A 27425-nucleotide genomic window follows, 5' to 3' on the forward strand; every position below is an offset into this window, starting at 1 on the left:
TACAGAAAGATCTGCTTCTGATAACACCGACTTATCAAATGAACTTTGTGTGCACTCACTCGACATTGAGGCCGTCAGAACTCACCAAACCTTGCTTGTTTCGTTTCCACGGGGGTCTAATAACTAGCCTAAAAAGCACAGGGAAGAAAAAAAACAAGTGCACTTCAGAATTTATCAGCACATCCTGCCGAGACAAAGCGTGTGCTATTGAGGACCAAGTTGTCTCCTTGTTTCTTATTTGTTTTGCTTTCTTATTTACTCGATGTAGCTCTTTAAATTATTACAGTTAAGCGCAGTTTGAGGTCTTTCTTCATACACACAAGTTTCCAAGTCAATCTTCAAAACATGTCTGGTCACAAATCAGTCACTTTGCAGGCCAAATAACCAGACGCATGCATAATTCCGAATCATATCCTCCTCTTATTTTATTTTTAATCTTGGATGTATGCGTATGTGAATGCAGGTGCGCACGTCTCACTTTTGCCTTCATGTTTTTCTTACATTTCATCATTCGGCTGCACTTAATGTGTGTGGTTAAATGAAGTATCTATTCCTTGTGAAGAAGAAAACATTGACGACTGATTGCCTTTGTGGAAATATCATTTCGAAGCCTCTATCTGTTTGTAAGCCTGAGCGGCCTTATTGATTTGCCTTAAAGCTTATGCCAAATTGTCGTTTTGTTCATCGTTTTTGACAGCAGATGTCTGTGCTTATGTCTCAATAGCCATTCCAATGTTTATAGCTTCTCTTTTTTTAATATCAGGTATAATATGTACTTGTTAACTGGAATTTTTATAATAGTAGAATAGAATAGAATAGAATAGAATAGAATAGAATGGAATAGAATAGAATAGAATAGAATAGAATAGAATAGAATAGAATAGACTTATTTATTTGGAGTGAGCTGGAATTAATCAAACCATAAGGGAAATATAGCAATTCTGTCCCCTCTGTGGTCACATTTAGTAGCAAATATGTGACCAGAGAATGACTGGACTGGCATTTGTCGACCATCAGATATTATTCTAGCAGTTTTTTCATGGTAAGATAATAGGCTGTGCTCTCTATATGTATATGTTTCACTATAACTGCCTCTATGACCTGATGGTTTACTGCACTGTGCCTTAAAGTGTTTATTAAGCAGGAATACTTTTATATATGTATTTGTCCTCTCTAATCATAAACGTAATGCATGTTTCTCAGCATATAATGAGATTTTTTTTTAACTTTCTGTCTATTGTATCCTGTCTGTAGGTTCTTAGGTAATGTATGCACTTTAATTTGTTTTTTTTTTTTTTTTGGGATCTCAGAAATGCGACATGTTGTTTTTGTTGTTCTTGACAATCAGACCTAATGCGATATATTCTTCCTCAAGGAATCAATGACAACAAGGGATTGTTTGTTTTTCTTGCAAGTACATGTATGTATTTACCCATGCTAGTTACATTTCTACGGAGCGTTTGCATTTCAGTACCAAAATATGCACAATAAATCCATGCTTTGTTGGCTCTTTTAAGGTGTGTTGCTGAATTGTGTCAAAATATGAATATAATATGATATGGGATAGCTTTTGATTCCTAATAGTGATTTGCAGATCGATACTATCTCCAATACCAGCTTTGTATATTCTAGAATTGTTTATCTTAACAAAATATCGATATTTCAGTAATTTGGAGCAAATGTGTAATTTTTTGGAAATAGAAATACGGCAGAAAGTAACCTCAATTACCCTGGTTTATCTGAATAATGCCAACATAGACGGAACTACTTGTTCTTCCGCCTGCCAAGTCATGTGCGTAATATGGCACTGTACAACTGCAGAGCATGCTAGCTAGCCACTCAGTCGCTGGCACATGTTGTTCAGTCATGCTGTCATTGGATATGGGTGACCGCAAGTGAAGTTACAATATGTGTGGAGCTACTTCACTTCCATAAAGTCAAATGATGCAATTTTGTGACACGTGTAACAAAAAACGCGAGGTACTGTGGTAATACCACAAACCTAATCAAACATCTACATATAAATCACAAGACAAAATATGACAATGCCATGACTAGGCGGTCAGAAGAGGAGGAAAGGAGAGACACAGGTGCTGCTAGGGCGAGACAGACATCACTTTCAAGTCCTTAGGTGCAGCAGGCAGGCACTATACAGGTACAGAGGAAGAAAGGCAGTTCCCTGAATTCTTAAAACAAATTTGTTTTAGATTTTTGGTTATGAAATAAATAAAGAAATAATTAAATGGCCAAATGTTTGCAATAGTTCAGCTTGGAGTAAAATGTGTACACTTCTTATTAATTTAATTTCCAAAGCAGTCATTTTTGGGCAAAGTATTGGTATCTGATTGGTATAGCCAATACTCGCCTACATTTTACTTGGTATCGGATCGGAAACCAGTAGTATCGCAAATCCCTTTTTGTCTCAAGATTAGATGGGTTGGTGATAAAAGGCTTAGTTTAGACATCCAGTAAACTTAAATATTATAAAAACAGTGTGTGATATTATATTATATTATATTATATTATATTATATTATATTATATTATATTATATTATATTTTATTATATTATATTATATTATATTATATTATATTATATTATATTATATTATATTATATTATATTTTATTATATAATATTATAAATATTGTTGACGTTTTTGCTGTCAGGACTAGCAAGCTTTCGAATTATGTATATGTATAATCATATATTTCTATTAAATAAAAACATATATAATCATATAGGACACAATGTGATGCAAAGTGAGAGATATAAAAGCTCTATACCAAGGGTGCCCAAACCTTTTTTTATATAAAAATCCAATGCTGAATCCACTAGTCAAGCAGAATTTGCTTTTGCCTTGATTTGTTCACCAAGGTCTCTGCATTGTTCTCTAGCCATCAGAACACAGTATGTATATTTAAACTAAATCTTATTCATTTAATATTCCAATTAAACATAAAATTTTAGTTAGCTTTTAACAATAAAACAAAATGTTACATTAGATTTGACAATCTAGAGACATTCTCTAAACCATCTCCATCATTCTTCCACTCTTCTCAGATGAGATGGCGGGCCAAATGAAAGGTTACCATGGGCCAACTTTGGCCAGCGAACCCTGGTTTGGGCATCTCTGCTCTATACCAACAAAATTGTATAAGATGCTAGATTAGACGACTTTGTTTGTTTTTAGTGCCAGAGGAAATAAGTATAATATAATATAATATAATATAATATAATATAATATAATATAATATAAAATAATATAATATAATATAATATAATATAATATTAAATTATATTATATTATATATTGAAATTGACTCATTTAGTTAGTTAGGTAGTTAGTTAACGGAATTAAATAAAAACAAATTAAAAAAATGTCAATATTTTTTGTGTGTGTGTGTGTGTGTGTGTGTGCGTGCGTGCGTGCGTGCATGTGTGTGTGTCTGTGTCTGTACAGCTCAGAGAATTTGCCTACATTATGTGGACAAATGTTCCTGAGGCAGATAGTAAAACCTTGCATTTTTGACATTTGTATTTTATTTTTGTCAAATTCTGTAGGCCAGGACATTTAAAGATAGGTTAGCCAATTGTTCCAGTTTGTTATGTTGGTCGACCCCAACTAACCTTGAGTTTATGAGTAAACAGACTCCTCTTTGTTTAATAAAAATAGTTTTTGTTATATCACAACATCTTTCTCCATATACTGGCTCTGTAAGGACATGTTGGACACAAAATAACATTTAAACGAACTCATTTTGATTAATTTCATTATTTTAGCGTATATTTTTTCTTAGGTAATGTAATATTTTTAAGGAAGAGCTTTCCAAACCTATAAGTTTATAGGCTGACATCCATAAGCTCTATTATGTTTAGCACACATACCCAGCAAATACATTAATTTGATTGGGTCATGTGTGCTTAATTGGAGTTAGAGTATAACTATAGGATAGGGGCCATCCAGGAACATGATAAGACAGCTCTGTTTTAGTATGTGTCTATATTCAATTCAATTCAAGTCACCTTTATTTGTGTTGCGCTTTTACGAAGTAGATTGTGTCAAAGCAGCTTCACATAAAAGATCATAGTAAATAGTTTTTTCATAGTCAATTTTTTAGTGTTTAAGTTCAGTTCAGTTTGGCTCAGTTCAGTGTGGTTTAAAAATCACTACATCTATATCTATACTTTTAAAGTTAGAATGTGTGCAGCCATTTGTAACTTAATGGTATGAGGCGACCAGTATCATCTGCTTGCAGTTATTTCAGCAGCAGGCCTACAAAAGTAGTACATTACCCTGCCTTATATTTCAAATTGCTATGTGTAATTATGCTTTTCAAATGTATCATTGGTTCAGCCAGTCTTTTTACCTATATAGCAGTCAATGAATCGCATGTCCACATTTGCAGAAAACGATATACCTGTGCATTGCTAAAAGTTACTTGAGTAAAAGTGTGGGAACTCTTGCTCCTGGTTTCACAGAGAGGAATTAAAAAGAGGATTAGGCCATGGATCAATTAGTACATTCAAGTAATTTTTATAAATGTGCTTTAAAATTAACCTCTACCGCATGGTGTTGCCATATGGCAACATGGTATTTATGTTCATTTCCCTGCCACTGTTACTTTAAGACCAACATTCTATTTTTTTGTGGGAAAAAGAAGACTTAGTGTAGCCAGTAATGTGCTTCGGTTAAGTCACATGATGTGCAGTGTTTTTCTGTGGTGTGATTTCTGACAGACTGGTGTTTATTGTGTGTAGTTGCTGAATGAAAATGAAAATGTCAATAAAAACAAATGATCACCTCATGTCAGACCCACACAAAATTTTTGATTAGTTGTATGCTAATAGAATTTGCCGTATGAATAAAATCTCATTTTAATGGCAATTCTTTTAGTTAGATAAGGGAATAAAGGGATGAATAAATACAGGGAACAGTGTATTAGCGAGCACCACCATGTTCTATGGTAAGTGAAAGAAGAAAAGGACAGAACTGGCTCTTCCTCCTGATGAAAGTGAAGAGATGGGTTTAGTGACCATGAGAATGATGCAGATTGGACATTTGATAAGAGCACTGATGGAGACAATTCAGGTAAGTTAGCTCAGAGGCAGATAAGACAAGCATAGCATAGTATATAGTATAACATATATAAACATTGATATAGTTATAATATATGGCAACATATCATAAAGTAGTATCATAATTTTTTTTTGCCATTTAATAAAAAACAGCACTTCAAGTTAAGCCATTCTAAGAAAAGAAAGTTAAAAAAAAAGTATATAGATCTATCATAATGCATGCAGTAGAGGGCCATCATTACTTTTGTCCCTGCTGATGGGGTCAAAAGTAACAATGTAACTTTTGTTTCATTGTGAAATTATATTGGAGTTGTTCTACACTGATACAAAATAACACCTGATTTTGATAGACTCTACTCCAGGAGGAGCTTGGAGTAGAGCCGCTGCTCCACATCGAGAGAAGTCAGATGAGGTGGCTGGGGCATCTGATTCGGATGCCTCCTGGATGGGAGGTGTTCCAGGCATGTCCCACCGGGAGGAGGTCTGAGGAGAGGGAAGTCTGGGGTTCTCTCATAAAACTGCTGACCCCGCAACCCGGCCCCGGAAAAGCAGATGAAAGTGAATGAATGAAAGAATGAATGTATGATAGACCACTCTTGTGAGTTATTAACCACAGCAAAAATACATTTCTGCTAAAATAATTATCTTAAAAAATGAGGTTTTCTTCAAAAATATATATTTTCTAACAGATTATTTAGAAGACAGAAAGTCAAACTGTTTTGAAACAACTGAAGGGTGAGTAGCCTAAATGATGACAAAATTTCCATTTTGGCGTAATTACCCCTTTAAACCCTCAATTGTCTGTGAAACCGGGCTTTAGTTTGATAGTCACCGCAGACTGCCAGTAATTGATATTGAGTTTCGCACAATAATCAAATGGCAAAAGTCTTCAAGATGTTTCTTATTGCTCCTAAAAATCACAGAGAATAAAACAGGCGTAGATGATTTATTTGACAAGTCTTTTGTCCAAATGTTTAAAGAGTATAAAATGCTGACCTAATGTTCCGTTGCACAGATCTAGTTTCAGCGCGGCTCATTAAAAATGCGGCAGGATCGTCTGAAAAGGAATGGCGAAAAAATACGCAGGATCTCTTCGCCATGTGCGCAGGAGAACTGAACTTCCAGAGTAGACACTCATGGATCAAAGTAGAAGCAGCTGTTGTATCCAGGCTTTGAGCCAAGCACCCTGTGACACCTGCCAGGCGGACAGGAATATTTTCCATGAGTTTGAATCCCCGGTCACACAGCCATGGTGACAACGCACAGTCAGGGTGGGGTGGATCATCAAAGCCTGTGCCCAGAAATAGCCGTCTATTAGTGGGCAGCCCGGCTGAGGATTGTTAGAGAGCCAAGAAGACGAGTCTCAGTTATCATTGTGTGAACACTGGCCTGTGAGTCACTGATGTGGGCTTCACATTGTAATACCGTCTCCACTCCTATTATTTTTCTCTGACTTTATACTGTGATTTCAGGTTCAAAGCAAGATGGTGACTGTACTGCACAAGCTCATCTGCAGCGTGAGGTGTTGGGGTAATGCATTACAAGTAATTGTGAGTTATCAGTAAACAGTAGGCCCACACAGAATCCGTGCGCGCAGAAATCCACAGATTTTTATTGCATCGAGTCTATTTATTTGTGTAAATTTAGAATAATTTGACTTTTAAATTCATTTCACTAATATTATTGTGATATAATAATAGCAATATTAAAATGTTGATATGATTTATTTACAATACAGTTTGTAAAGTAATATTTTCTGTCTTTTAGTAGATATTTTATTTGAGACTTGCTTTGTTTACCAAATAAGTGAATCTAGTTGGATTTGCAATGTAAACATTAAATAAAAGTTAAAAACGTATTATTTTTATTAGTAACTAAATAGATTTTAGTTATGATACTCCTAAAATTATTCTGCATAAATCCGCAGATTTTTTACAAAATTCTTTGCAGAAATAACAAAAATGTCCGCAGATTCTGTTTGACCCTAGTAATCAAATTACTTTTTCAAGTAACTGGTAAATAAATGCATTACTTTTTAATTTCTAATAAATAATTAAGATACTTTAAAAAAAAAGAAAAGAAAGAAAAAAGTAAAACCACTTACTTTGTTTTCCTATTTATTGACAGCTAGCACTGCACATGAACATAAAACATATAAAACACATTAATTACATATTGTATTGGCATCCACGCTAACAAACCGTAAACTAATAATATTTGTTAATATTTATATACTAAGCCCATGTCTGGCAGTTTTGAAGTGCAGGTAATGATAATGCATAGGTTTCAGTTTTTGTTATTCTTTTTGCAGTATGTAATAAGCAGATTAGTACATTACATTTCTAGCACATCAGGCATAGGGAATCGAGCGAGAGTAACCTTTACTAAAAGTGAATTTAGCTGACATAAAAGAATAAAAACAATGTGAAGACATTTCAACTTCAAGACAAAACAAAGATGTCAACAGCTAGATAAATGAAGTATTTAAAAAGTTAATTATTCTGGCTTGTATAGCCTCAGCATTCACCATTCGTAATCTCATGATTCACTATTCAGTCACGATTTTTTAATTTTTTGCAAAATTATTTGAAATAAATTTAAGGTGAAGAGCCCTTTCATTTTTTTTTCTTGAATGCTGCACATTTTTGCTAAATATAATATAAAACTTCTGGTTTCAACTGTACAGAAGTATTCACAGCCTTTGCCGTGAAGCTCTAAATCGAGCTCACAGGTACATTCTGTTTCCACTGATCATTCTTAAGATGTTTCAGCTGCTTAATTGAAGTTCACCTGTGATAAATTCAGTTGATTGGAGATAATTTAAAAAGGTATACACCAGTCTATATAAGGTGCCAGGGTTGACAGTGCATGTCAAAGCACAAACCAAGCATGAAGACAAAGGAATTGTCTGTAGACCTCAGAAACCAGATCGTCTCAAGGAACAAGGCTGGGGAAGGTTACAGAAAAATTTCTGCTGCTCTGAAAGTTCCAATGAGCACAGTGACCTCCATCATCCGTAAGTGGAAGGTGTTTGGAACCACCAGGACTGTTCCTGGAGCTGGCCGGCCATCTAAGCTGAGTGATCGGGGAAGAAGGGCCTTAGTCAGGGAGGGGATCAATAACCCGATGGTCACTCTGTATGAGCTCCAGTGTTCGTCTGTGGAGAGAGGAGAACCTTACAGTAGGACAGCCAGCTGTGCAGCAATCCACCAATCAGGCTTGTATGGTAAAGTGGCCAGACAAAAGCCACTTCCCACCTGGAATTTAAGAATCAAAATTCTCTGGTTTGATGAGACTAAAATTGAACTCTTTGGAGTGAATGCCAGGCGTTACACTTAGTGAAAACCAGGCACAGCTCATCACCAGGCTAATGCCATCCCTACAGTGAAGCATGGTGGTGGCAGCATCATGCTGTGAGGATGTTTTTCAGCAGCAGGAACTGGAAGACTAGTCAGGATAGAGGGAAAGATGAATGCAGCAATGTACAGAGACATCCTGAATGAAAACCTGCTTCAGGGTGCTCTTGACCTCAGACTGGGGCAACAGTTCATGTTCCAGCAGGACAATTACCCAAAGCACACCGCCAAAATATCAATGGAGAGGCACAACATCAACTCGGTGAATGTCCTTGAGTGGCCCAGCCAGAGCCCAGATTTAAATCCTATTGAACATCTCTGGAGAGAACTGAAAATGGCTGTACACCGTCAATACCCATCCAACCTGATTGAGCTTGAGAGGTACTGCAAAGAGGAAGGGGCAAAAATTGCCATAGACAGGTGTCTTTTGGCATCATTTTCAAGATGACTTGAGGCTGTAATTGCTGCCAAAGGTGCATCAACAAAGTATTGACCAAAGGCTGTGATTACTTAGAGTATGTAGATGTGATTATTTAGTTGCTGTTTTTTTCTGTATAAATTTGCAAGAATTTAAAAAAATATTTTTTTCACAATGTCATGGGGTTATTGTGTAGAATTTTGAGAAAATAAATAAATTTAATAAAAGGCTGTAAAATAAAATAAAAAACATAGAAAAGGTGAAGCGCTATAAATACTTTTTAGATGCCCTGTAATTGTATGTGTTTGTGTGTGTATGTATGTTTATTAACTATTTAAAGTGTTACTCCTAGGACCATAATTTCAGCTTAAATATCTTTCATATTTTCTCGAATAAAAAAGTAACCATTTAGCAGACTTTTAAGAGACTAATATTTGTGATTCTCAATCATTTCTAACTTCAAGGCCTGTCATGTCAATCATAAATATGTACAGTATTTTTGCTATTCTGTTTATTAATCTATAGCAAAACTTTAAATGAAAAGTTTACCCAAAGATGAAAGTGATATTATTTGTTCTTTTTCGTGTGGTTTTAAAGCTTTATGAGTTTCTTTCTTTTGCTAAACAAAAAAAGATATTTGGAAAAATGCTTGTTGTTGGACCCCATTGACTTCCATAGAAGGAAAAAATGGAAGTCAATGTGTCCCAGAAACTAGCATTTTTTTTTAATACCTTATTTTTTTTATAAATACCTTATACCTTAAAAAAATCAAATACCCTAAAAAAATAAATAAATAAATAAAATTTTTTGCTGCTTCTTCAAACCACATATTAAAAATGAGCTGAATAAACACAATTCTTGGGTTTTTTGGGGACAACATGATTGTTTTATGTTCAATCCACTTCAATTTGTAAAACAACTAATTTACATGCATTGATTTGTGTGGAGACAGCATGAAGGAACTGTGTGGAACCCAAGTGAAGGGTGAGTAAATAAGTAAAATTACATACAGTATATAACTTAAATAACTATATAGCAACTTATAACTATATAAGTTGGTATAAATAAACTATACGAAGGAGTACATTTGTGCTGTTCTTCTTCTTATTTTTTCTCTCTTGTGTTTCGAAAAAACAGTGACCAAAATAAATGTTGGCAACAAATTACCCAATAAAAATATTGTTACATCAGACAATTTTTGACAAGCAAATTAAAACCTTTCTTGATTGTATGCTAATGTTAGTTTAAAAGAATTTTATTTACCAGATTTTGCGATGAGACATTCTGATATGTTCAGACTTTCTGAGACTCAAAAAGCTTTTGGCAATTTGCTGAGGTTGCCAACAACACAGAATCAAACATGACTGTTTTTTACACTCAAAAAAATATGGCTGCTGTTTGTTCAAAGTACTTATTAAAATGTGCTGAAACAACAAAATTCTTGAGGGTTTTTTTTGAGGCTTAATAAATTCCTTAAGGTTCTGCCAACAAAAAAATGATTGCTCTTTTTACTAGAAATTTGTCAATTTAGTTTAATGAAACATTAAACAAATTGAAGACATTTGATATAATAATCTATCTTTTTTTTCTTTTACATAATCATATGCATACTGTACATACTCTCTAAAAACTGGGATTTGTTGTTAACGTTCAGCTATTTTGCTGATACTGTGGTCCTTGGTGGTAATCTATAAAGTGCATGGATAGTCATCAGGGAGCCATAAGTATTCTTTTTGGTCATTTTATTAATGACCAAAGACCTTGGTTTCAGCTAAAAATGTCTTTGACATTCGACAGATGAAAAAAAATCACCAACATCATGTATGGTAGGTGTTAGGATACTAAGACTAAATTACATTTGTACATTGTAATCCCCTCACTTTACATGATGCAGATTTATAATATCAGACCAGTTTAGTGACATTACTTATAGTTCCGTGGCTAATATTTATGATTTTCATGACATTTTATCAAAGTTTTCTGCTCCTTTGTTCAATTATGACATATCATGAGTTTTATTCAAAATTTTTATTAACAAACTATTTTTGTTAATAACTACAAATAAACATGTCAAACAATTAAAAATTATATATATATATATATATATATATTAGGGATGTAACAATATTGTAAATACGCAACGGGAAGCGAACGGGAGGTAGCGGGAACTACAATTCCCATCAGCCTAGGCGTGGCCATCATCCTTTGCGGTCTGTTGTCGCTACAGATCCAGTAATGCGGAAATAGAGTGTGTTGCTAGTAGCGGGGAAGAAAAAGAGCTGGAAATGATCGAACCTAAAGCGGGTTTTAAATCGGATGTGTGGAAGCATTTCGGTTTCTTTCTAAAATGATACGAAAAAGGAGAAAAGGTGACAGACAAAGAAAAAAACAGTATATATATGAAATATAAGTCAGGAAATACGACTGAAAACAGTCATGGGGACTGCAGAACACAGCAGTTAGATTGATGCAGACATTGACTTGTACCGCAAAGAGTGCACAACGTCAACCTTGGCTAAATCATATCTCTCTGTCCCAGAAACCTCCGTCCCCAATTGAGGGTTTTTTCTGTTCCAGGGGACATGCCCAGAGATCCCAGCTTTTACCAGATTATAGTTATATGATCATTTTCCTTAAAAAAAAACCCATTCCTATTCCTGTTTCGAAACTTACAGATAGATGGTTAATTTGTATGTCATTGATATGTTCAGTGCTAAGGTAAATAAACACTTTTGGCACTTTTTTCGAGTTTTCATTAGTTTTGTTTTTCCTGTAAATTATTCAATAAATACCGTACCGTGCCATTCATACCGATGTATTATCGTACCCTGACATTTTGATACCGTTACATCCCTTATATATATATATATATATATATATATATATATATATATATATATATATATATATATATATATATATATATATATATATATATATATATATATATATATATATACAGTTGAAGTCATAATTATTAGCCTCCCTTTGATTTTTTCATTCTTTTTTTAAATATTTCCCAAATTATGTTTAACAGAGCAAGGAAATTTTCACAGTATGTCTGATAATATTTTTTCTTCTGGAGAAAGTCTTATTTGTTTTATTTCAGCTAGAATAAAAGCAGTTTTTAATATTTTATCAACCATTTTAAGGACAAAATTATTAGCCCCATTAAGCCAGTTTTTTTCCAGACTGTCTTCAGAACAAACCGCTGTTATACAATAACTTGCCTAATTACCCTAACCTGCCTAGTTACCTAATTACTCTAGTTAAGCCTTCAAATGTCACTTTAAGCTGTGTAGAAGTATCTTGAAAAATATCTAGTAAAATATTATTTACTGTCATCATGGCAAAGATAAAATAAATCAGTTATTAAAAGTATTATGTTTAGATATGTGTTGAAAAAAAATCTTGTCTCTGTTAAACAAAAATTGGGCAAAAAAATAAACAGGGGGGGCTAATAATTCTGACTTCAACTATAAGTGCTGGTGTTGCTGTTTTTTTCTAGGCAACATTTTAAAGATGAGCAGATATGTTTCATATAAAGTTTACAAACATTGTAAAATGCAATTTTTGTTTTAAATTTATGTTCTTCTGGAGAAAGTCGTTTTTGGGCTAGAATAAAAGAAGTTTTTAATAAAAAAATAAATAAATAAATAACTGTTTGAAGTCAATATTATTAACCCTCTTAAGCATTTTTTTTTGCTTGTTTACAGAAAAAACCACTGTTATACAACGATTTGCCTGATTACCCTAACTTGCCTAATAAACCTAATTTAATATTTAAATGTCAATTTAAACTGAATACTAATTTTGAAAAATATCTAGTAAAATATTATGTATCGTCATCATGACAAAGATAAAAGTATATATATTTTTATTATTAAACTATTTTGTTTATAAATGTGTTGAATTTATTTTCGTTAATATGTGGGGGGGGGACAATAATTCTGACTTCAACTGTATATATCACTAATAAAAATGCACTTATAATTATAAGACATCCTAAAAGCCTACAGCAGGTCTAAAGTACTTGCTGAAAACAGTATTTTATTTGTAAATTGCACCCATTTACATATGTTCTCCAATTTTACATAATTATTACAGTGTAATTCCTTGCTCTTTTCTGAGAACTGATGTAAATTATTTATATTTACTGTAGACTGTTACTGCCTTCTAGTGGACATTTAATGATTCTGGCAAATTTGGAATTGAAAATATTTGTGCTGAGATGATTAGAAGGTTTAATACAAATAAAACTGAAAAAGGTTTTAAGCATGAAAACTGAAAAAGTGTTTTGTGTGACAAAAGTGTTTTTATTTTTATTATTATTATTTACCTATAATTATTTTTCTTTTCTTTGTAATATTTTGAGAATCTTTGTTTAGTGTAACCCCTTGCTCCTTGGAAAGAATGTATACTGTTCTAATTGTGAAATACACTCACCGGCCATTTTTTAGGTACACCTGTCCAACTGCTCGCTAACGCAAATTTCTAATCAGTCAATTACATGGCAGCAACTCAATGCATTTAGGCACATAGACATGGTCAAGATGATCTGCTGAAGTTTAAACTGAGCATCAGAATGGGGAAGAAAGGAGATTTAAATAACTTTGAATGTGACATGGTTGTTGGAGCCAGTCAGGCTGGTCTGGGTATTTCAGAAACAGCTGATCTACTGGGATTTTTACGCACAGCCATCTGTAGGGTTTACAGAGAATGGTCCAAAAAAGAAAAAAATATCCAGCGAGAGTCAGTTATGTGGGTACAAATGCCTTTTTGATGCCAGAGGTCAGAGGAGAATGGCCAGACTGGTCGAGCTGATGGAAAGGCAACAGTAACTCAAATAACCCCTCATTATAACTGAGGTATGCAACCTTGATGCGGATGGGCTACCTTAATGTACCCAAAAACAAAACAAAAAAACAAAAAAAAATACTAATACTACTAATACTTTCCTTCTTAGACTTTACAGACCTGAAACTTGCCTATAGCACTTATTCATTGTTGCTCTTGGTTGTGTAAATTGCTTCCTTGTCCTCATTTGTAAGTCGCTTTGGATAAAAGCGTCTGCTAAATGACTAAATGTAAATGTAATGCGTCCAACCTTGATGCGGATGGGTTACAGCAGCAGAAGACCACACCGAGTGCCACTTCTGTCAGCTAAGAACAGGACACTGAGGCTATAATTCACACAGACTCACCAAAATTGGACAATGGAAGATTGAAAAAACATGCCTGGTCTGATGAGTCTCGATTTCTGCTGTGATGTTCGGATATAGGGTCAGAATTATTGTAGCATTGTTGATTGCATCTTCTGATGGCTACAGCAGGATAACACGACATGGCATAAAGTGCTAATCATCTCAGACTGGTTTCTTGAACATGACAATTAGTTCACTGTACACAAATGGCCCCCACAGTCACCAGATGTTAAATCCAATAGAGCACGTTTAGGATGTGATAAAATGGGAGATTCACATCATGGATATTGAGCTAACAAATATGCAGCATCTGCGTGATGCTCTTATGTCAAAATGGACCAAAATCTCTGAGAAAATTTGTTGAACCTGTGCCACAAAGGATTAGGCAGTTTGGAAAAATAGGGTTCAAGTACTATCAAGGAGTACCTTATAAAGTGGCCAGTGAGTTTATATCTACCGTTACTGACATCTAGTGGACATTTTATAGTTCTGACAAATGTGGTATTGACATTTTCTACTGAGATAAAAAAAAAAAGTAAATGAAGAAAAACAACTAACTTTACTATCCTAAATCTAGTTTTACAAACACAGATAATATATACAGTTAAATGGATCAGCATATAACAAAATTCCATTACAATGTAGCTTATTTTACATTATAGAATAATTTTGACTATACGTTTTAAATGTGTTTCCTTTCTCATCAAAGGCGTAATTGAAAAATTATATTATTTAAAATAATCCACAATTAAAAATAATATTAACAACAGTAGAATTAACATTAATATGATTTGCAGTTGCCATATCTCATAAGCAGTTAGTGCTACATGGGTCGCCTGAAGTGAAAAAGTCAAAAACGTTGACCAAAGGAAACATAGTAACTGCCCCCAGCATTGAGCCCAGCTGTACTACTGCTCCACACCACACGAGAGCACTGTGGCCTTCGTCTCGCAGGATGACAGCAGCAATTACCTTCACATAGGAGAGGACCAAGATGAATAAGAACCATGCCAACACCTGTAAAACACACAATTACTTTGAGTTAATGTAAATAAAAAGAAAGAATAATACAAAATGTTTATAATCACCTTTAAACAACACCCCATGATGCTTTGCATGAATTACGGGGTTATGATTATGAAATTGTATTTTAATTCATTCATTCATTTTCCTTCTGCTTAGTCTCTATTTCAGAGATCACCACCGTGGAATGAACCGCCAACTTATCCAGCATATGTTTTACACAGCGGATGCCCTTCAGCTGCAACCCACCACTGGCAAACACATACACTCTTGCATTCACACTCATACAGCCAATTAAGTCTATTCAATTCACCTGTACCGCATGTCTTTGGGCTGTGGGAGAAACCCACGCATACACAGGAAAAACATGCAAACTCCATACAGAAACACCAACTGGCCCAGCCAGTTGGGCTCGAACCAGTGACCTTCTTGCTGTGTGGCTACAGCGCTGACCACTGAGCCACCGTGTCGCCGGAAATTATATTTTATCAAATTAAATGATCATGAAATTATTAAGGTTATTTTGATCTTTTTTTGTGTTTACTCTAGTAAGTTAACAAAAATACTTGCATGAAGCATTTATTTTCTGTATTATTTAACATTTCAGGAACTAAAAAAAGATTTTTTATCTGTTCCTACTGTCTAGTCTTACTGTTACATTCTGTGAACTCACTGTTACATTTGTTATTAAAAAAAAACAAAAAAAAAAACATAATCTTTAAAACTTCGAAAAAGAATGTGACTGCTCCAAGTGATGCCACTTTCTCTGGCGGGACACTCTGGAGGGCATTGAGGTATGTATTATTCTTCTCTCATTCGTTTGCACAAAATGTTTACGACATACTACACTACATACATACACTACACGCATACAGTGAAGATGACGCTCATATATGCAGCACGACACCTCATTTCTGCTGTCTTTTAAGTTATTAATATCAAAATGAAAATAGCTGTTCCTTATATCATGTTTTCATTTTATTGTTAAGATATATTGAAACAACGTAGCCAGGGATGATGTTAATAAGGTTATACAGCACACTGTTGCCTTTACAGACATGTCCTCGGGAGTCTGTTTTCTATATCAAACTAGCGAAGTCTGAACCTACAAGGTGAGGATGCAGGACTGAACTGTGTGTAGACTTGGCTACTTATATTGAGGAAAAGCCCCAATCAGAGAGGCGAATGTCTGCAACCCCTCCTCCGTTTTCAGATGTCTCCGTTTTCCCCCATCCACACTGAGACAGAGCAGCAGCGTTTTAGAATGAAAACGGCCTCTTCAGCATTTCCAAAACGCTCCATTTTCGGCGCTCGAAAACTCCAGCGTAGTGTGGACGGATGACATAACCATAGAAAAACGTATGTGTAAATGCATTAGTGTAAACGGGGCCAAAGACTACTAGAGACTATTAAGCAGGTGTGAGTTGGAGGTAATTGGAGCTAAACTATGCAGAGCTGCAGCTTCCAAGAAGTGAGTTTGAGACTACTGAAGTATAACATTCTTTTCATAACCATAAGCCTACACCACTCGCTCCGTTTTTACTATGTATACTGATCGATTGAAACACAGTAGTCACATGCGAAAACACGTGATGAAACATGTACAAATCACTAATACTCACAATAATGACAGCTCCTGAGGTGTCATGAACTAGCAGTGGACAAGGACTCAACACAGCCATGGCCATGATGTAAACTCCAATAAGAGAACCAAGAGATGTGAGGACTCCCATCAGCACTAATGACCTGTTCACAATAAAATAAAGTGTTAAGAATATTCATTACTGTACTGTACGGTTTACATGCAACAAACAGATGCAAATGTTCGTTTATGTATGTATGCATGACCATGTATGAACACAGTGTCTAATTATTTACTTCCTTTGTTACAAATCTATTATTTATGTATTTTTGCTTGAAAACCTTTTACTTTTTTGTTTAAAAAAATAATAATTTTCATCATTCATTCATTTTCCTTCAGCTTAGTCTCTATTTCAAAGGTTGCCACAGCGAAATGATCCACCAACTATTTCAGCATATCTTTTACACAGCAAATACCATTGCAGCCCCAACCCAGTATTGGGAAACATTTTTATCATTACTGCATTAATTTGATCAAAAATATAAGTATTGTTTCTTACAGTGTCTACCTACTATCTTTTAAAGTTACAGTATATACGCATGAACACATATCAAGCCAACATAAAAGTTTGCTTACAAACTATATAAATCTAATTAAACTTCTTCTAGAAAAATTTAGAGAAGAAATTTTCTTTGAAACTGAGAAACTTTGAAAAAAAAAATTCTAAGACAAGATTTCAAAAAACGTTTGTAAAGTCAAAAAACTTTACCAAAAAAATTTTGATCTATTTATTTCATACTTGCAGAAAAAATATTTCATTTAAAATATATATCTCATTTATATTATAGAATAAAATATATATCTTCCAGACTTAAGAAAAAGACTGCTTGGGTTACACTGCAAAAAAAGCTTTTCTTACTTAGATTTTTTGTCTTTTTTCTAGTACATATCTCTAAAAGTTCTTATACCAAGAAGCATTTTCTAGGCAAGCAAAACATATTGTCTTATTTTCAGAAATAATATGCCAATATTAAGTGAGTTTTTCCTTGAAACAAGCAAAATAATCTGACAATGGGGTAAAAAAAATAATCTTGTTTTTCCTTTTGAGATACGATTATTTTGCTTACCCCATTGGTAGATTATTTAGAAAAAAAAACTACCATATTATTTCTTAAAACAAGACAATATGTTTTGCTTTTCTAGAAAAAAATCTTCTTGATTTAAAAATGTTTAGATATTTGAACTAGAAACAAGACAAAAAAATCTAAGTAAGAATTTTTTTTTTTTTGCAGTAGAACCAGACAGAATTTGTGGATATTTTTTGCTATTTTTGTGCAAAATTTAGTGAAAAATCTAAGGATTTAGGCGGAATGATTTTAGGAGAAACGTAACTAAAAACTTAATATATGAAATAAAAAATAATAGCTTTTTAACTTTTTTTACAATGTTTCCAATGCAAATCCAATTAGTTTCTCTTATTTGGTAAACAAAACAAGTCTCTCATATAATATATCTACTAAAAAGACAAAAAGTATTACTTCACAAACTCTATTGTAAATAAATCATATCAACATTTTCATATTAGTCGATAATATAACTGAAATTAATGTAAAAACTGAATAAACTATAAATTTACACACATTTACACAAGAAAATAAATAGACTCGATGGGCTAAAAATCTGCTAAATATCTACAGTTTTCTGCGAGTGCAGATTCCATGTGGGCCAAATTATCCTGTATATTTAATATCCACATATCATTTAGTACAGTTTTTTGTTCAATAAATTATTTCAATATGAAATCAATAGGTGCCAACTTAAAATATTTCTTTTTCATGTTGCTGATGTTGCTCACCTTTGAGTGTAAAAGATGGTGATGAAGCAAGCTATAGGATTGGCAACATTGGCCATAGTGGCAGACCAGTGATAGGCCTGATCTCCATACGGCAAACATGAATATGACTGCACGGATGGCAAACCAGTGTTGGTCAATGCATTCACCCATGTTATGATAATATAGATGTATACAACTTGCACCCATGTGTACGTCCCTGTCCCAAATGAGCTCCTGGCTTTCTGAACAGTCCTTTGAGAATTCATCATCGGTTTCTTCTCCGATTTCTTGTTTTTCCAGCGGGATACGGGACTGCCATTAGGCCGTTCTCGAGCCACAGCCGGATGGTAGTTTAAAAGTAAAAACGCCACCAGACAAACCACCATCATAGCCGTCAGGAAGAAAAAATAAGCTTCAACTGAGAAGTTAGCAGGTTGGTAGCTAGGAACTAGATAGTTAGCATTTTCTTCAGATGAGTTAAAATGCGATTGGTTGGATCTAAGGATTAGAGATGCATTGACGCATTCCATCACACCAACACCTTGAACCATCGCCATTAAAGCCGGGACCAGACCACTTAAACCTTCTCCGATATAATAAGTCATGAGATACTCGGCCTTGAGCTGTGTCATGAAGGGAAGGAACGTGACTGAAGAAGTGCAGTCCACTATGGAGATGAAGAAGATTAGGAGGAGAAGAGGAACACTGCGTTCCACACCTTGCACCACCACTCTTTCACTCCAGAAAAACGCCAGTAAGAGACTGGCTAATATCCCGAAAGCAATAATAAAATAGATAACCGCAGTCTCGCTGAGCGTTCCTGGTCGGAAGCGATGCATTAATGTGACAAACAGAGGTCCGATGTTGGCCATTTGGATGATGACAGAGATGTAGGAGGGAAGATACCAGCCCTCAGGAACATGTGGGACGATTAGCGGAAGTTCCACAAACAGTCCACAGATGGTGACCCAGGAGCCCATGCCAAACAGGCCAGCCAAAATATGGGTGAGGATAGACATGGCCATGATGATTTAAATCAGTACCCTTCCGATTTGGTAAATGTCTTGGTAAATTTGCCTAAATGTCTGCAGAAAAGAAAAAATAAATAAATAATGAGAGAAACGTTAGCATTAGCAACAAAAACAGGGTGGGCCATTTATATGGATACGCCTTAATAAAATGGGAATGGTTGGTGATATATTAACGTCCTGTTTGTGGCAAATTAACATTTGTGTGAGGGGCAAGTCCACTTATACCATAGTCCAAGCACATGTGGTATAAGTGAAGATGGGTGGTGTACATGGTGGCCATTTTGAAGCTGTATCTTGGATCCAACTTTTGTTTTTTTCTAATAAGAAGAGGGTCATGTGACACATCAAACTTATTGAAAATTTCACAAGAAAAACAATGGTGTGCTTTATTCTTTCATGAGTTATTTACAAGCCCCCTCACATATACTAATGTGCCAAAAACAGGGCGGTAATATCACCAACCATTCCCATTTTATTAAGGTGTATCCATATAAATGGCCCACACTTTATAGTTTAACTGACAGCATTTATTTTTGCTCTAGGTCTCACTTGTGCTTAAGAAATTGCACACTTCATTCTGTAACTCTAGGTTTGGTGCAGTCAAGTTCTTTCACTTGTTATTAAGCAGTAAAGTACCCAATGATGTGCAGTATATTAAATATTTTGTCTTGCAGGGGCTAACATTTTCTTCAGCCATAACAACTTTTACAATACAGCACACCTTATGTATGTTATAAAAAGTTTATCACATAATACAGATATTAAGGTTAAAGATATAAGTATTTATAGCCAACAAATTCCTTACTTGCACCAGACAAATGGTGTGGTGTAAGTGAAGATGGGTGGTGACCATGGTGGCCATTTTGAAGCCAGTCATCTTGGATCCAACTTTTGTTTTGTTTTTTTCATTAAGAAGAGGGTCATGTGACACATCAAACTTATTGAGAATTTCACAAGAAAAACAATGATGTGCTTTATTCTTTCATGAGTTATTTACAACTCTGACTCCGGCTCTTGTTCATTTGACAGACTGGTCATTCTTTGGGTTAAAATTGTAAATAATCCCTACAACAAAATTAAACTCTCATTATAAAAAACAAAAAACAAAAAAAAAAAACATTAGTTTTAATCTTTTTATTAATTTAACTTATAAGAATTTAATGATGTTACTAAAAACATTATTTCAAATACCTTTAAACCTATGGCCAAAATTAATGAATAAATATATGTGTTTTAATACCTTTTTGATTCCATAAAGAACTTTTCAGTGAGCATAGAAAACATTTTAAAAATTTAAATTGCACTTTACATTTAGTTGAATTTAATAATATTATTGGTTCTTCATGGAACCATCAATGGCAAAAATAATAATAATAATAATAATTTTTAAGAGTGTATAATGAATCAGCAACATTCACATGGACATGCAGACTTCATATTTAAATCTGATTTTTAAAAATACTTTTTGCTGTTTAATTTACAGACATTAGTCCACACCATGATACAATTTGCTGTACAGTGTTATGTTTGATTATTCACCCAAAATTTGCCACATGTTTTTTTTTTTTTTTTTTTTTTAATCCAGTTAGACATGCCTTTAATTGCCTAAAGTACTTTTAAAAATTGCTGGATCAAATCCTAGCCTCTCGTTGTTTGGAAGCATTTGAGTACCAAATTTTGTTTTAAAATGTAGTATGCAAAATGGAAATAATAATGTCAATGACAATGCATTCCTGTTTTTAAATGTGTATTTACCATGTACAAAGCTTGATGCATTTCCACAAGGGGTCATTCCTACTTTTAAGTTAATATTCTAGTTTTTAAAATGCATATTACAATGATATATTTTTATTTTAAGTGCATTAAAACAGCATCTGGATAACATAAAATTCATTTTGATGTAATGTACTGTCCTCTAATACTTTTAAGCAAATAAACAACAAACAGGTTTTTGTGAAATGCAGAATACATGGATTTGTTTTGACAGTATGTTGATTGTTGTAGTTGCAAAAGGTGGTTGCAAAGGGTACAGTAATGAATACATATGTTGGTAACAGTTTATTTTGATGGTCCAGTTGAGTATTAGTAGACTGTCTGCTTTATATCTGTTGATACTGCTCCTTCAACAGACATGTAACTGACTATAAGAAACTTTGCAAGTACATGTCAACTTCCACTAATCCTAACCCCAACCCTAACCCAAACCTACCAGTCTATAATCTAATAAGATTTAGTTGGCATGTAGATGCAATGTAACTAATTTCAACAAACGGACCATCAAAAAAGTGTGACCTATATGTTTAATAAAATGGCAGTAGCATTGTTTAATATTATACAATCAGAATTAAAGCGCAGAACTATCCATTTTACAAAATAAATAAACCAATTCAACGTTAATCAATGAATTTTTTATTTTTATTTTAAATGTGCTCCAGTGTTACTGTGATTAACTCAATGCAGTTTCACTTTAGATAAGAATCTAAAGTCTGCTAAAGTAAAGTTATTCAGTAACATCTTCAGGGACTCAAGTATTGTCTAACTAATACTTTGATGTTGTGCCAAATTATTTTAAGAACAAAGTCAGGAAGATTGTGCTTATTTGCGGAAAGCCTATCAAAGTGCAAATCAGTTAGCAGGAGATTAATACGATCAAGCAACCTTTCAGCTTTAAATGTGTATATGAATGTTTATAAGAATCTGTATATTTAAGCCTAATAAACCTGGCCTTTAGTTAAAGTATGCCCTTTTCAATAACTGTTGTCATTAGCATGTAGGTCCCTAAATTGATTTGATTATGATCATTTTGATGCAGTTATAAATCTGATTGGGTGTAACTAGTTACAAAGTAATACAATACTGTAATTAAATTACTTTTGTGCTGAAAAAGTAAAGAGATTACTGTACATTTTTAAGTCATTTAATTACAATTACTTAAAAGATACTTGCCTTAAATACTGTGCATAAAATTAAGAGTTGTATAAATTAATTCAGAGAAGCAGAGTAATATATATTCTGCAGAGAAATGTAAGTTTTTCAAATAAAGAACATTTATCATGCATCAAGACAATAGGTTTAAGAAAAAAAATGAGATTTTAGATCATGACAATCAATGTGAGTTATACATTTAGAATTCAGATAAGCAGTAATTGTAAGAGTAATTGTAAAAAAAAAAAAAATATATATATATATATATATATATATATATATATATATATATATATATATATATATATATATATATATATATATATATATATATATATATATATATATATGTTATTCAGATATTTTGCATATTAACAATTTAAAGAATTTATTTAGTCTATGCATCAAGATTTATGTGGATTTGCATTGGGTCAAGTAATTAAATTACTTATTGAGTAACTAAGTTACAGACAAAGTAATTAGAAAAATAATTCAAATACTATTTTAATTATGCATGTAGTAGTTAGTAGCTAAATTACTAACTTTTTTAGAAGTAACTTAACTTTAAAACAATTATGATTAGATTAGATTAGAATTACTGATTAGATTTATTTATTTTAAACAAAAAAATCCTACATAAAACAATTCTATAAACAATAATACGTTTCAACATGGTCGAAATGGAGTGGGATGAAGCACAAGCTCATTATTTTCCCCACGCCATTACCACACACACATCATTCAGCTATTACTTCAACTTATTTCTTCTTTTACTTATCTCTTTTTTTTTACATGAGACATATTTTATCATTTCAGCATCTTTGACATATTATATGTTTGATTCCATTTGTACATTTTAAAACATATACGCAAAAAAAAACCATAGTATTGCAAATAGCCATTATTTGAAATGTCATTATACCTTTCACCTCTATTCATCATTATATTCCTTTAATAATATTTATACAACTTTTTAAATTGATTAATATCCTGACATTGTTTCAGAATCTGTTCTAGACTATTCCATAATTTCACACCACATACAGACATACACAAACCTTTTTTTAAAGTTGTCCTTGTTTTTAACTTCCTAAATTTTAGTTCTTCTCTCAGATTATACCCACCTTGTCTTTCTTCAAAAAACTTTTGTATGCATTTTGGAAGAAATTTATTCTTAGCTTTAAACATAAATTGTGCTGTTGAACTTAAGAATCTTCAATTTAAAAAATTAAGGATTTGTATGCTCCAAATACCCCACATTTTCTGTCATTCTAATTACTTTTTTTGTCTTGTACATAAGGATCATAAGTTGCATATGCATTCCCCCAAATTTCAACGCAATAACTCTAATATATGGCAACATAAGTGGATTATATAATACATAAATTGATTTATTGTCCAGGATAAATCTTGCTTTATACATAATTGCTACAGTTTTTACAAATTTTGATATCACAACACCAAAAAGCTTAACTGCATATTCTGTTACTTCATTATAATTTTTTTTAATCTATATTACGTCTAGTTTTCAATTTCCCAAAATAAAATAACTTGTTTTACTTATATTTAATTACAATTTGTTTTCATCAAACCACAATTTCAATTTATAATTTACTGTTTTAATCAACTCTATAGGTTTTGGTAAACTATCCCATCTGCAAATAAAATAAACTTAAACAAATCTAATATCTTATATCATTAATGTAAATTATAAACAATATTAGACCTAAAAATGATTCTTGTGGTATGCCACAATTTACATTTAGATATGATTATTTATGGTTGAAAAAATGTAAAATAAACTACAATAAATCCATACTTAAGACAAGTAATTAAAATAAAAATTTAATATTCAAGATGAATCAACGTGAAAAACTAGTTAAAACAAGGTCTAAAAGAAACAAAATAATTTAAACTTATAGCGTCTAAACCACTTAAAACTCTTTACAAATGTAAATACTTATGCAATCATGACGTATACAAACAAACCTCTTTATCCAGATTCCTCTTGAGAAATGGAGAAGAAGCGAGATTTCTACCAGCCAAAAATTACATCGAGCACAGTAGAAGCGAGCACGGTAGAAGCATCTCATATCTGCAAAGTAAAGATCTCTGTCGCTAGTCTCAGCCTACTTTGCTTTCTGAACTTTAGCACTTTTGTGGAATCTGTGGATGATAACACGAAGATAGCTACTCGACATCCATGCTCCGTGACATGAATGTTGCATTTACAGTTTTTTTTTTTTTTTTTTGCTTTGGGTGTTGCACGTATTGTCCATCTTATTACAATTTTTACATTTTCTTATCTTGTCAATAAGTGTTAAAAGCATCTAATTTACTATGATAATTCTGGTCATTGAGTTGAATGGGATCTTCGAGTTAATAAGCTACTGCCAGCCAGCAAACAAATTAACAAACGGTAGCTAACAAAAATAATGCTTATATTGCAAGTTAACTTGTTAACAACTGTGTATATTTATTTACAACGTACTAGCTAATGTTTTTTCTCCTATATGATTGCAAACAGACCCTTTATATACTAAACTGTTGTGCAAATATAAACAGTGCAGTTATTTTTGTAATAAGCCTATCAAATAATTAGCAATTAAAATATGCACTTTTTTGCACAAACACTGCACAGCATGCCACTTTTTACAATTGGATTGTTCGGATCTACACTATAACAATATTAATAACTGGAAATGTATATGCAGTATGCAGCAATGAGCAAAGGAGAAAAAAAAAAAGTTCAATCTGACTTATACTCACATGATTCGAAGCTGATCATATGCTCTGTAAAATGAGAGAAACACTTTATATCCTCTGGGTGTGAGTGGGTGCGTCCATTTTAGCCAACCATGCATCTGTCTGTTGATGTTTTATCAAGGCAACATAAACTAGATGGTGTGTAATTTATTGTAATGCAAATATATAACTTTAAAAAAAAAACATTCATTACATTAAAGTGCTATAGAGAAACATGTAGTGTATCATTGGTAGGTAATTAGCTTTCTTGTGTGAATTCATATTGAAAATGTGTGTTTTCCTTTTCCAGATTGAATGGTTTTAACTTTGGTAAAAGATTAATTATTACCACCATGTTATGTAAGAATGTAGTAAACAAGTGACTTAAAACAAGTGCTGGTGATCATTAAACAAATACTCTTTGTGATCAAGAGGATTTTTACATTTCTGCAGTTTTGAAGTTCAGTTTTAGATTTATTTTGGGAACATCTTTGCATTGTCAATTTTAATGTACGACATTTACATTAAATGGATGGTTCATTTAAAAACAATCTCATCATTTCACCCCTTATCATATATTGCCATATCATGCTGCAGCCCAAGACCGGTTACTCACTGAAGCTAAGCAGGGCTGAGCCTGGTCAGTACCTGGATGGGAGACCACTAGGGAACACTAGGTTGCTGTTGGAAGCAAGTGGTGCTCGCTGCAGAGCCATTTGAGGAGAGCTGAGCTCCAGCGAGGGGGAGCTTAAGCTTGAGCTCCACCTTTTTTGCACTTCTTCTACGAGTGATGTCACTGGGGGTAGGGTTAGGGGTGGGGTTGGTGTATGCATTAAAACAGCTTACAGGAGGAGGAGCGACAGCTCATGCTCCCCCTTGCTGGAGCTCAGCTCTTCTCAAATGGCTCTGCAGCGAGCACCCTCTCGTTGGAAGTGGTGTTAGTGAGGCCAGCATGGGGTGCTCAACCTGTGGTCTGTGTGAGTCCTAATGCCCCAGTAGAAGTGAAGGGGACACTACATTGTCAGTGGGCGCCATCTTTCGGATGAGACGTTAAACCGAGGTCCTGACTCTCTGTGGTCATTAAAAATCCCATGGCACTTCTCGAGAAAGAGCAGGGGTGTAACCCCTTTGTCCTGGCCAAAGCCCCTCTATTGGCCCTTACGGTCATGGCCTCCCAATCATCCCCTTTCACCGAATTGGCTCTATCACTGTCTCTACACTACACCAATAGCTGGTGTGTGGTGAGCACACTGGCGCCGTTGTCCTGTGGCTGCCGTTGCATCAACAAAGTGGATGCTGCACACTGGTGGTGGTGTGGAGAACCCCCCCCCCATGATTGTGAAGCGCTTTGGGTGTACGGCCATACACAATAAATGCGCTATATAAATACACATTACATTACATTATAATACATTTACTCTTTTACCCTTCTGGATATAAACCTTTATGCGTTTCTTTCTTCTGTTGAACAAAAAGGGGATATTTTGAAAAATGCTGGTTGCTGGAACCTATTGACTTTCATATTAGGAAAAATATTCTCAACGGCCACTTTATTAGGTGTTTGGCAGCAACTCAATTCATTTAGGCTTGTAGACATGGTAAAGACGATCTGCTGCAGTTTAAACTGAGCATCAGAAAGGGAAACAAAAGAGATTTAAGTGACTTTGAACATGGTATGGTTGTTGGTGCCAGACGAGCTGGTCTGAGTATTTCAGAAACTGCTGATCTACTGGGATTTTCACGCACAACCATCTCTATAGAGAATGGACCGAGAAAGAGAAAATATTCAGAGTGGTAGTTCTGTTGGTGCAAATGCATTGATGATACTAGCCATCAGAGGAGAATGGCCAGACTGGTTGAAGCTGATAGAAAGGCAACAGTAACTCAAATAACCACTTTTTAAAACCGAGGTATGCAGAAGAGCATCTCTGAACGCACAACATGTCGAACTTTGAGGCGGATGGGCTACAGCAGCAGAAGACCACAACGGGTGCCACTTTTGTCAGCTAAGACCAGGAAACTGAGACTACAATTCGCACAGGCTCACCAAAATTACACAACAGACGATTTGGAAAAATCTTGGCTGGTCTGATGAATCTTGATTTCTAGATAGGGTGAAAATTTGGCATCAACAACATGAAAGCATGGATCTATCCTGCCGTGTATCAATGGTTCAGGCTGCTGGTGGTGGTGTAATGGTGTGGGGGATATTTTCTTGGCACGCTTTGG

At 34.0% G+C, this 27425-nt stretch overlaps 1 protein-coding gene across 6 annotated transcripts; it reads right to left on the reverse strand.

The window, feature by feature from the left end:
• Window positions 1-3803: 3803 nt before the first annotated feature.
• On the reverse strand, window positions 3804-25609 carry slc52a3-2a (solute carrier family 52 member 3-2a). 6 transcript variants are annotated; one of them, XM_087295694.1, is made up of 5 exons: window positions 25221-25243; window positions 18517-19580; window positions 16702-16825; window positions 15029-15073; window positions 3804-5596 (listed from the first exon to the last, which is right to left on the reverse strand). In XM_087295694.1, the coding sequence occupies exons 2-5, from the start codon at window positions 19518-19520 to the stop codon at window positions 5432-5434; spliced, it is 1338 nt and encodes a 445-aa protein (XP_087151820.1). In that variant the 5' UTR covers window positions 19521-19580; window positions 25221-25243; the 3' UTR covers window positions 3804-5431. The 6 variants fall into 6 exon arrangements, with proteins under 6 accessions (XP_087151820.1, XP_087151819.1, XP_087151822.1 ...); XM_087295693.1 differs by lacking the exon at window positions 25221-25243 and adding an exon at window positions 24441-24550; XM_087295696.1 differs by lacking the exon at window positions 3804-5596 and adding an exon at window positions 6008-8235 and having other exon boundaries at window positions 25221-25609.
• Window positions 25610-27425: the final 1816 nt, after the last annotated feature.

The sequence above is a fragment of the Danio rerio genome, chromosome 19, assembly GCF_052040795.2.
Source record: "Danio rerio strain M-AB ecotype USA chromosome 19, GRCz13ab, whole genome shotgun sequence".
Lineage (NCBI taxonomy): Eukaryota > Metazoa > Chordata > Actinopteri > Cypriniformes > Danionidae > Danio > Danio rerio.

What these genes read in the sequence shown, in the direction of transcription:
- slc52a3-2a (XM_087295694.1), bottom strand. Translation starts at nt 19,520, where the DNA reads ATGGCCATGTCTATCCTCACCCATATTTTGGCTGGCCTGTTTGGCATG. An exon ending in CCTCAGGAGCTGTCATTATT is followed by an intron (nt 15,074 to 16,701) that starts GTGAGTATTAGT and finishes TGTGTTTTACAG; the next exon opens with GTGTTGGCATGGTTCTTATT. An exon ending in TGGTCCTCTCCTATGTGAAG is followed by an intron (nt 5,597 to 15,028) that starts GTAATTGCTGCT and finishes CGGGGTCAGCAG; the next exon opens with TTTTATGAGAGAACCCCAGA.